The 11474-nt window shown below is 57.2% G+C and overlaps 1 protein-coding gene across 1 annotated transcript; it reads right to left on the reverse strand.

The window, feature by feature from the left end:
- Positions 1-8558: 8558 nt before the first annotated feature.
- On the reverse strand, positions 8559-11467 carry S100A6 (S100 calcium binding protein A6). The gene is made up of 3 exons (XM_005280618.4): positions 11308-11467; positions 9865-10027; positions 8559-8779 (listed from the first exon to the last, which is right to left on the reverse strand). The coding sequence occupies exons 2-3, from the start codon at positions 10000-10002 to the stop codon at positions 8639-8641; spliced, it is 279 nt and encodes a 92-aa protein (XP_005280675.1). The 5' UTR covers positions 10003-10027; positions 11308-11467; the 3' UTR covers positions 8559-8638.
- Positions 11468-11474: the final 7 nt, after the last annotated feature.

Below are 11474 nucleotides of genomic sequence, written 5' to 3' on the forward strand. Positions count from 1 at the left end.
ACCTCACTTCTCTTTCTATAGGATCTGTCTATAGTCAGAAACCCAGCCATTGCTAGAATGGTGCTAAATTGACTTCCTGTGTAGGTAGGTTTTTATTGATGGTATAAACCTGTCTACCAGTCATGCTATAGACTAAATCGTGAATTCTCAACCTCTAGAGGTCGCAAATAGGCTTCAAGGGAGTCATGGCCACCCTCTCCTCCTTTATGGCTTGATGGGAAGAGGGGTTGACTACTTTTTTCTGTTGTCATGATGGAAAAGATGATAGCCTTGTTTGCTATGGTTGGTTCTGTTTCATTAGGGTCCCTATAGCTTTTGGGGGGTCCTCTCAGGTTCCTGGAGATTGTTCATGATTAGAAAAATTATTATTAGTTATTTGGATTGCAGTAGCCCTGAGGATCCCTAGCCCGGGACCAGGCCCCCATTGTACTAGGGCAGGAGTCGGCAACCTCTGGCACGCGGGCCAGTTTGTTTACCTGCCGCGTCTGCAGGTTCAGTTGATCGCGGCTCTGACTGGCCGCAGTTCGCTGCTCCAGGCCAATGAGGGCGGCGGGAAGCCGCGGCCAGCAAATCCCTCGGCCCGCGCCGCTTCCTACACCCCTCATTGGCCTGGGACGGCGAACCGCGGCCAGTGGGAGCCACGATCGGCCAAACCTGTGGACGCGGCAGGTAAACAAACTGGCCCGGCCCACCAGGGTGCTTCCCCTGGCGAGCCGCGTGCCAGAGGTTGCCGACCCCTGTGCGAGGGGCTGTACAAAGTCAGAACCAAAAAGATGATTTGGAGGAGAAACATAGCTTGTTCCATTCCTCCAGGCTTCCTGGCCTGTAGCACAGACTATAGGGTTTAGGAATGTCACAACTGCATAAGCATCTATGCTGAGATGCTGGAAAAAGAAACCGAGGGATGCTGTGAAGACAAAGGCCTCACTTAATACCTTACATTTCAAACCATGGCCAAATGACACGCGTGAGGGAGGAGAGCTCTGGACCCAGGCCTGCTTCGGGCTCCGGCCCCTCCCTGCTCCCTCCTCTTCAACCCCTTCTTTTCCAGCCACTGGCCTTGCCTGGACCTGTTGGCTCAGTGACGCTGGCAAGAGAAGATCTGCCATGCCGTTGGCTCTGAGCACACCGCGGTGCCCTCTGGGGCGGGATCTGCCAGCGGATATCAAAAATGCCCTTTGCTCAGTTCCCCGGCGCAAGGACAGCTTCGCCTGCACGCGCGAGGTGCGGCGAAAGGAAGGCGCACTGTGGTTTGGAACGCAGCTCACTAACTAAAGCAAGAGAGGAAGACAGCAGCACAGGGGAAGAGCCCTCAGCCTCCACGGCAAAGAATCATCGCCGTGGGGTGCCGGGCCTGGCACCCGGCTTGCAAATGGCCATTGTGGAGCAGGTAGAAAACAGATCCTGGCGGCTCCGGTCAGCGCTGTTGACTGTCTGGTTGGGGCTGGCAGGCTCCCTGCTAGCCTCCACGCACGTCCCCCGTCCGGCTCTTAGGTGTAGGGGCAGCCAGGGGGCTCCGCATGCTGCCCCTGCCCCAAGCGCCGACACCACAGCTCCCATTGGCCGGGAACTGCGGTGGTGGTGCCCGCAGACGGGGCAGCACGCAGAGCCGCCTGGCCGCACCTCCGTGTAGGAGCCGGAAGGGGGACATGGCAGCTCTTCCAGGAGCTGCTTGAGGTAAGCACCACCCAGAGCATGCACCCCTGAGGCCCCCCCACGCACCCCAACCCCCTGCCCCAGCCCTGATCCCCCTCCCACCCTCCGAACCCACTCGATCCCAGCCCGGAGCCGCCTCCTGCAGCTTAAACCTCTCATCCCCATCCCCACCCCAGAGCCTGCAGCCCCAGACAGAGCCCTCACACACCCCCACACCCGAACTCACTGCCCCAGCCCGGAGTCCCCTCCTGCACCCTGAACCCCCCATTTCTGGCCCCACCCCAGAACCTGCAGCCCCAGACAGAGCCTTCACACACCCCCACACCCGAACCCATCAGACCATCAGCCATCCACTCCTGGGCCTTGTCTACACTAGGGAATTAGCCAGCACCCAGCACTTGATACGCATTGACTCCTTTGGGGGTTTCAGGACCTTGCTGCTTCTAAAAACAATGAGCCCTTAATTAGCTCCTTTATTTCCCCTCGTTAGGCGATCCCGCGGGTACTTTGCTTCTCTCCCCACTGAGGCGCCAGGATCCAGAGGTCAGCTCCTTCCACTTCCAATGGGGCTTAATTATTTTTCCCAGCCGGCGGCATCTGGGTTGGCCCCACCAATGCACCCTGCATTGCTGCAGCCTATTTACGTGAGTGGCGCGTTAGGACGCTGGCGACCGCTCCCTGGAGAGGCTGCGGAAGCAAAGCCCAGAGCCGCCCCGCCACATGGAACCAAGGGAGAATCATTTACCCTGCCCGCTAGTGACATGGAGCCCTCCGGCTTTTGGGACGCTGTCGGGGCCTCTTTTGGTTGCCCGGAAGCCATGCACCCACCCTGGAGACCGGCAGGGTTCTGAGGGATACGCCGTCCCAACACGGAGTGCTACCTGGAGCGAAGAAACGAGTCCCCACATTGCCCCGAACACACAAGAGCGTGTGAATCTCCATCGACCTGGTACGCGCCAAGGACACGCCGTCCATAGCTTTGCTGCCATCTCGTGGCCTGTCCCGTAAACACACCCCACTGCTAACACAGCCCACTCCCCACGCGTGCCTGTAAACCAGGGGTCGGCAACCTTTCAGACGTGCTGTGCCGAGTCTTCATTTATTCACTCTGATTTAAGGTTTCGTGTGCCTGTCATACATGTTAACGTTTTTAGAAGGTCTCTTTCTAGAAGTCTATAATATAGAACTAAACTATTGTTGTATGTAAAGTAAATAAGATTTTTAAAATATTTAAGAAGCTTCATTTAAAATTCAATTAAAATGCAGAGCCCCCCGGACCAGAGGCCAGGACCCGGGCAGTGTGAGTGCCCTGAAAATCAGCTCCCGTGCCGCCTTCAGCACGTGTGCCATAGGTTGCCTACCCCAGCTGTATACACAGGGAGCTCTGTCTCATGCCTGCCACCTGGGGGCACTTCAGGTTGTTGGTCTTCTTTAAATGCAACAGGCCAAGTTCAATGGATTTCAATAGTTCGGCTGCTTTTTACACACAGGCCAGGCCGTACGACCCCCCATGCAGCTGTGCTCTGTCTGCAGCGTGGAATCCCTCTCCCTCCAGCAAGCAGGTCTCCCCCGAAGCCTGTATCCCTCTGAGCCTGCCGTTTCTGAGTCCTGGTTGTGTTGGGGTAGCTGATTTATTGCAGATAAACAAGGGATTGCAGGTGGTGAGGAGATGGAAGGATGGATGATGGGTGTATACGGAGAGAGAGAGAAAAATTGCTGGAAGAAGGAAGGATAGCTGGATGGATGGATAGACAGATAAGGATCTAGGAGGATGGATGGGTAATTTGTTCACAATATTGACAACCCCAAACATTTAAAATCATGAATGAGGCACCCACCATGTCACACTGGCTTCAAAACCACGAGATTTTAAAAAACAACTTGGGGAGGTGCGGGGGGGAGGGGTCCTTGGATTTTGAGTTTTCAGGTGCACTTAGATCCTGTTTTCAGGCTTTTCTCTGAACCAATAAGGACTAGAAACCTCTTTCTTTGTAATGAAAGCTGAGGTTCTCGTGTAATTAGGCCGCCCGCTTCTGTGGCTCTGAACTCTGGGCACTGAGGAACAGAGAAGAACAGAGCACGAATACAGTGGAAATGAAAATGTTAAGACGGATGCTTGGAGTTACACGGCTGGACCATGTTCAGAGCAAAAGAATCCAGGGAAGGGGGAAGGTGGCCTAGGGTGACCAGACAGCAAGTGTGAAAAATTGGGACGGGGGGCAGGGGGAAAGGTGCCTAAATAAGAAAAAGCCCCAAATATCGGGGCTGTCCCTTTAAAATAGGGACATCTGGTCACCCTAAGGTGGCCCCAATTCTAGAAAAGCTCCAGGAATCCAGGCTGTGAAAAGAAGAATGGAAGAACATATCGGAAACAGGGTGTTACACTTAGAAGCGGAGAGCAAGAAAACCCAAAACTAGATAGGTGGATGTCATACAGAAAAATTTGATTAACTACAAAATTTACAAGGGACCGCTTCAAGACCGACTGGAACGGCAAAGAAGGGCTGCAAGACCCACTCCCATATAGTTGGGACTAAGGCTAGAAGAAGAAGACGGTTCTCGTGTAATCACAGGACTCCGGGAGCTGCTGCTTTAAAAGAAAAACACCAAATCTCACAAAAACTTGGCAACAGTGTAACAGTTTATGGGATGCTGGTTCGGGGTTAGCAGAGCTCCTGGACCAGATCCCCAGCGACAGCCTAGTGCTATCTCTCTGGCCCAGCGGTGCTTGTTACTTTTGGGGACAAATCTCCTGTTTCAGAGGGCCAGCTGGGGTAAATCAGTGGGGGAGCGCCATGGACGTCAGCTGAGGATCTAGCCCAGAGTACTGTGTGTGCATCACTTAAACACCCTAGTTATCCCGCTGGCCGGCATTAGCGCCCGTGTGTTTCATGCAGTCCTGCTCTGGCTCGCTGTTTAAGAAGCAGAGGCCTGACCACGCTGCTCTTCCCTGTGCATGGCGTGTGTACGTGAACAATGAGATGTGTCTCTGCTGGCCGATTGCAAAGAACAAACAAACCCTGGTGTGTGCTGAACGCGTCACTCTGGGATCTCTGACCTCGGCTGGCTGGTTGGTAACGTTGAGTGCCTGGAACGCCTGGCGCTGGTGTCAGCGACGACAGCTTCCCGCTGGAACAGCAACACCAGAGAGGCCCATTTGGGTCACTGCTGAAGCCCTAAAATGAGCGGCGAGAGGGGCTGAGAACCTGCTTGATCGCCGTCCTGGCTATTCGGCTGAGGGGTTCTGGGGAGCATTTAGCAGGGACAATATCCTCGCGAGCAGGCCAGTCCTGCAAGAATGTGTGTGTGGCTTTCGTTGCTATGTGGCGTGTCTGAGCGCTGCAACGCTGGCCTTCTCCTAACCACATCCTGAGATGTTTGCAAGGCTTGGCACGGCGGCTGGTTCGCATGGCAGCCGGGTTTCACGCAGCGACCTTTAGAATTCGCCGCCGCAATGGAGCTGCCTTGATTCACACCAACGGGGCAGCTGGCCCCAAATGTTTAGCGGTCACCTTTGCAAGCTTTGCTCTAGTGCCTTTTGTCTGCTAATGCTATTCACAACCGAACGCTGAAAACTCGATTAGCAACCGAAACGTGAATACCACAAACACGCTCATTCCGGCCGGACCACAACAGCAAACGGCTAGTCCCTCGGCTGGCATGAACCAGAGTAGCTGCATTGACTTCAGCGGAGCAGAGGATCAGGCCCAAAGAGCTTCCAGGCAGCCCCTGTGGTGTTAAAATTAACTTCTAAGGGGCAATCGAGCAAGTGCATCACTGCAAAGTTGGACACCCATCTCCGTAGGGAGCCGGTATGTCCTCCAGGTGGCGCTGCTGAGATCTGTTATCTACACCAGTGGCTCCAAACTTCCCAAAATACTGTCCCCCTCTCAGGAATCTGATTGGTCCTATGCACCCCCAAGTTTCATCTCACTTAAAAACGACTTGCTTACAAAATCAGCCAGAAAATGACAGACGTGTCACAGCCACTAGTACTGACAAATTGCCGCCTTTCGCCTTTTTACCATCTAATTAGCAAAGAAAGCGATTGGAATATAAATCTTGTACTTACATGTCAGTGTGTAGTCTACAGAGCAGTATACAAGTCATTCAGTGGTTTGAGCATTGGCCTGCTAAACCCAGGGTTGTGAGTTCAATCCTTGAGGGGGCCACTTAGGGATCTGGGGCAAAAATCAGTCCTTGGTCCTGCTAGTGAAGGCAGGGGGCTGGATTTGATGACCTTTCGGGGTCCCTTCCAGTTCTATGAGATAGGTATATCTCCATATATTATATTATTGTCTGTATGAAATTTTAGTTTGTACTGACTTGGCCAGTGCTTTTCATGTAGCCTGTTGTAAAATTAGGCAAGTGTCTAACTGAGGTGACGTACCCCTTGGAAGACCTCTGCGTACCCCAGGGGTCAGAGGTGCTGGAACTAGGGGGGCTGCTGCACCCCCTGGATGGAAGTGGTTTCCATCACACGCTGGATTACAGTTTGGTTCAAGGCTCTCAGCTCCCCGACTGTACACACTGTCCCAGTGCCCCTGCCAGGGGGATTGAGACCCACTGCCCTACAGTGCCCCAGCCGGGGGGATTGAGACCCACTGCCCTACAGTGCCCCAGCCGGGGGGATTGAGACCCACTGCCCTACAGTGCCCCTGCCGGGGGGATTGAGACCCACTGCCCTACAGTGCCCCAGCCGGGGGGATTGAGACCCACTGCCCTACAGTGCCCCAGAGCACAAGCTTTCCAAGCAGACAGTTGCCCTGTGAAATCCGAGTCGTTAATTACCCACGCGTAAATCTCCCCCTTCCTGAGAAGGGGAGCAGTGCAGCGAGGGCAGGCAAGGGGCACAGGGCTCCTGGGTTTTACGCCTGGCTCTGCCCCTTGCTCAAGTCTCTGCCCCTCCAGTTCCTTTTCCACCACCCCACGTCGGTCTCGTTCAGGACATGGGAAGGGACTGGCTCATACTCTGGGCGTGCACACACCTCAGCAGGCAGGACGAGGCCCTGCTTTTAGCTGGGGCCTGTCGGTTCTCCTGCCGTACACACAAGAACCGTCTGTCTCACTAGCAGGAAGCACTTCCTTGTTGTGCAGCCCTAATATCCCTATTGGGAACGGCTCCTCTGCCCCGGGGCGAGTGACGCTACGCTGGGACCGCACCTCTCCCTCTGCGACATTCGCTCTCTGCCAAGCCCGTGGGGGCAGGATACACAGCCCTAGGGTCGCTGTGGATTGGCCCAGAGGGCTATAGGGTGTGGGAGCCTGGGGGGGGGCATATTACTCACTAGTAGATGGGGGGTCTGGAGGCACATTAATAGTTTATGGCACTAGGCAGACATTCGTTCTACGCACGCACTATGTACACAGCATCAGATGTAGCCGGTCACCGCAGCATTCCCGAGAGGAACGAGCCCCTCCTTTGTTTGAAGAGCCCGCTGGGGCCGCGCACTGCCAGGGCGACACCCACGTCTGCCCAGGAGGGACCGCATCCCGCGCAGTCAGGACCAGAGAGCCGAGGGGGCTCAGGGCCCCTTTAAAGGAAGGTTTTGTCAGCAGCCCCCGGTGGCTTTTCTTGCCCTGGGATGGCGCCGGATCTCTCGCTGGCCGCGGGACTCCTGCTAAGACGGCGAATAGCTCTTCCCACGTGCTGACAAGGCCCCAGGTGCGCGAGCCGAGCCCCGCCTCGCAGGTATTGCCATGGTGACACACCTGCAGCCCCACCCGCTCCCCTGAGCGCTGACATGGCTGCGCTGCGGGGGTGGAGCGACCACATCCTCCCCTAACGTTACAGGAACCAGGGGAGCCTGGTGGTTAAAGAGCAGGAGACCTGAGACCAGACTCAGCCACCAGCTTCCTTTTTCATCTCTCTGCCTGGGCAGAGCGTGCCAGGGCTTCTAGCCAGCTGCAGCCCTGTAGGGCAGAGTGCTTAGGGGGCCCCGGGGCTCTCAGCGGCTCCTAATGGCTCTAGCCTCCTCCATATCCCAGTGGGGTGGCTGCTGAGTGCAGGGCCGATGCGGGCTGCGAGGTAGACGGCTGGGTCAGCATCTCCCTGCAGTTCTTTGCTAGAAGGGCTGGACAGCTCTGAGTGACGCACCCCCAGGTCTCACAGCTCGGCGCTTCAGGGCTTGGGAGCAGTTAGACCAGGGGTCGGCCACCTTTCAGAAGCGGGGTGCCGAGTCTTCATTTATTCACTCTCATTTAAGGTTTCGTGTGCCAGTCATACATTTTAAGAAGGTCTCTTTCTATAAGTCTATAATATATAACTAAACTATTGGTGTATGTAAAGTAAATAAAGTTTTTAAAATTAAATTAAAATGCAGAGCCCCCCGGACCGGTGGCCAGGACCCGGGCAGTGTGAGTGCCACTGAAAATCAGCTCGTGTGCCGCCTTCGGCACGTGTGCCATAGATTGCCTACCCCTGCATTAGGCCATGCCAAGCCGGGGTGTGAATCTAGCCTGCCGCAGTCGGAGTGTCCGCGTGCGCCCTGCTGATGTGCGTGAATAGTTTGTTAGGGCGGCTGATCTAGTCCTCACTGACGTGGGACTCGCTCACAGGGCATTAAACCTTAACACACGGTGCCCAGGAGTCTGCACCAGGCTCGCACGGGGGAGGATTCCCACCCCCCATTGCCAGTCTAGAGACAAGCCCTCTCCCCCCCCCGGCTTGGTGCATGTGACACGCAGACCTCTCCTGGGCACGTGAAGTGCTGCAGCGTCTCCCTGGTGCTCATTGCCCGCTCCTGACTTTCCGCCCTCACCTGTTAAACCGATAAAATCAAGAAGGAGACCCCTTGTGGAAACGGTTCGTCCCAGCTCCACCTGGAGCCCAGCTCCTGAAACCCTCTCAAAACCCAACGACGTTTACTGAGCTTTACAAAAACAGGCCCCATCAACAGCAGCAATGTACAAAACAAACTTTTATTGGATACGCAGTGACTCATCGGGGCGCATTCCCCAGCGGGCTGCTTTGGCCCGTCTACTACTTATATTTCAGCAAAGCATCGTTGTAAATCATGGCCAAGGCACCTAGGAAAGTGACGTACTCCTGGAAGTTGACTTCCTGGTCCTTGTTCCGGTCCAGGTCCTCCATGAGCCCAACAATTTCAGCATCCTTCAGTTTCTAGAGCCAGAGGAAAGCACAGAAGCCAATCACAACCCAGGGAGGGGACAGTCTGGGTTCCAGGTGCACTGGGGGCGGGGGGTACATCGGTGCAGGGTTTAACATTTCCCAGAAGCCTCCTTTCCTGGCCCACAATTGCTGCTATGAGAGGAGAGCTTTTGGTGGTTGGGTTTAGCGTGCAGGTGCTGGGGGAGGGGGGAATAGAGGGAGGGGGCTGGTGGCCCCTGCTATACAAGAAGTCCGCCTAGATGATCTGGTGGCTGTTCCCGCCTTCCACTCTATGACTAACACGGTGACTTGGGACCCCCCATAGTTTCTTCCCGTCATTTTTTGTTGTGTAAAGTGCAAAAGACGCCCGAACAGCCTGGTACACACTGGGTGTCGCCGAGCAGGGAGGCCTGAGAGCCCCCTGAACCTGGGGGCAGTTGCCTACGGCTCCTGGGGGGCACCCTGACAGCTGGGGATTGCTAAGTGCAGCGGCACTCTGGCCGCACACACCCCCTTCACCCTGCTTGTCCCCCGAGAGGGTGACACAGGAGCGGACTACACTAGATCTACACCCACACCCGGGGAATTCTTAGCCGAGGAGATTTGCCAGCTTTGTAGCAGTCACAGTGATGCAGCAAGGGAGGAACAAGAGGGGGCTCTGGCCACAGGCTGCAATATTTCTGCCTTCACAGAGAGCTGCGAAGATCTTCAGGAGGGGCTGTGGGTAAGGGCTCTGGAGTGGGACTTGGGGACGCAGGTTCTGGTCCCAGCTCACTTCCCACCTCTCGCCCCTCCTATGCTTGGTCTAGTTCGGTTGTGAGCGTTTCAGGGCAGGGGTTCTCGTTTGTACAGCACCTAACACAACAGAGTCCCAACCCTGCCCGGGGCCTCTCTGCACTAACGTAATGCAAACAACCCTAACGCGTCTCCTTCACTCACAGCGGAGCCGGCTGCAATCAACAGGGAGCTGGCCTGGGTCACTAATGTGCTTACGACGATAACAAGAACAGAGGATGGACTTTTCTGGGGGCTGATTTTCACCCAGTCCAACATGCAAATCCTCAAACACCTGCGACCCCGTCTCCAGCCACACTCACCGCCCCAATGGTCAACTCCTTCTGGATTAGTTCCTTCAGCTCCTTCTTGCTCAGCGTGTTCTTGTCCCCTTCCTTTCCCGAGTACTTGTGGAAAATGCTGACCAAGAGCCCGATGGCCTGGTCCAGAGGTGCGGCCATCTCTGCAGGTCTGTGGTGGGTAGATCTGAGGGGAGCGAGGAGAAGACAGTCAGTGAGCGAGGCCAGGACACGGAGCCTCGGGGGAACTGAGGACCCGTTCTGGAAACAGAACCACTAGAACTGGAAGAGCAAAGCCTGCCCCAGAATCCCTGCCCTGGAGGGAAGAGAAGCCCAAGGAGCTGGGAAGTTTGGGGAACTCCCCCTAACTCAGCCCCGAAGGACTCTGCTCTGTGAGCCACGCCCTCCCATCCAGGGAGCGCTCCACGGCACCTGGGGCCCTTTCCCCTGGCCTCCCGCCCAGCATCTCTCAGGAGAGCCGCATAAACGTGGCATCCCCAGAAAAACGAGGGTGAGGAGTTTCTGCCCGTCTCAGCGCCCGGGGAGGGAGCCAACAGACAGCGGGCCTGGGGGGGGAAGGGACCTGCACAGACTGAGGGATGGTCTCAAATTTCCACGGACCTTGGCCTTGGTCCGCTAGGCACTGAAGTCAGCGGCCAGACCCCCGAGCAGCCGCCCCCTCCCCGCTGGCACGTTAGCCCCAGGGGGAGCGCAGCCCAGAGCCCCGTGGGGGAAGGTCAGAGGAAGAGGAAAGGCTGTAGGTGACCAGACCCCAGGGTGAGGGGCTCTGTGGCACGGCCAGAGAGACCACAGGAGGGCGACCAAGGGCCAAATTCGGTCTCCGGTCTGTGTCCTTCCTTCCATACGGGCCAAACCTGCCCCACCCGTCTGCCCCCAGCGCCAGAGGCACAGCCCCGGGGTCCCTCACTCCCGAGGGGTCTAAGCAGCAGGGGATTCCTACAGCGCCCCCCCCCCCCCCCCGCCTCTTTCCATGCAAGGGGGGCCCGGAGCCCGGTTGTACAGCGAGATGCGGGATAAAGCGGGGGCGGGGGAGGGGTCCAGTGTTTCCCCGCCCGTTTCCACAAGGGGTCGCCAAACCCGACGCGTTGGGCTGTGGCGCAGAGACTTGGCCACAGACCGGGAGTCGCTCAGCCCCGCCCGGCTCCGGCGGAGTTTTCCTCCCTCTGCACCGAGCCGGGCCGGAGGGCGCAGATCCCGCGCAAGAGGAGCGCAGATCCCGGGCGCAGCCGCTTGTTTGCTTGCGAGGCGCCCGGCGCGCAGTGGAGCGGAGCCGGGCTCGGGCTGCGCGGAGCTGCGCACCGTGTGAACACGGATCGGGCAAGCCCCGGGGGCTGCCGAGCTCAAGGGAACGGACCCGGACCCGGGGGCTCAGCTGCGTGCAGGGAGGGGGAGCCCCGCGCCCCCCGCCAGAGCCGGGGCGGGAGGAGAGGCACGAACCGGACTCACCAAGACAACGGAGCGGGCTGCGGGTGCGAAGGAGGCGTGGGGCTGGGGTGAGGGAGCCGCCCGCGGGCTGCCGTTATATAGCGGGCCGGAGCCCAGCCCAGCAACCCTGCCCACTGCCCAGAGGAGAGGGGGGCTGGGTGTGGCTTGGGGAGGCCACGCCCCTCTGC

The sequence above is a fragment of the Chrysemys picta genome, chromosome 20 (assembly GCF_011386835.1).
Source record: "Chrysemys picta bellii isolate R12L10 chromosome 20, ASM1138683v2, whole genome shotgun sequence".
In the NCBI taxonomy this organism is placed as follows: Eukaryota; Metazoa; Chordata; order Testudines; family Emydidae; genus Chrysemys; species Chrysemys picta.

What these genes read in the sequence shown, in the direction of transcription:
- S100A6 (XM_005280618.4), bottom strand. Translation starts at nt 10,002, where the DNA reads ATGGCCGCACCTCTGGACCAGGCCATCGGGCTCTTGGTCAGCATTTTC. An exon ending in AGGAGTTGACCATTGGGGCG is followed by an intron (nt 8,780 to 9,864) that starts GTGAGTGTGGCT and finishes CTCTGGCTCTAG; the next exon opens with AAACTGAAGGATGCTGAAAT.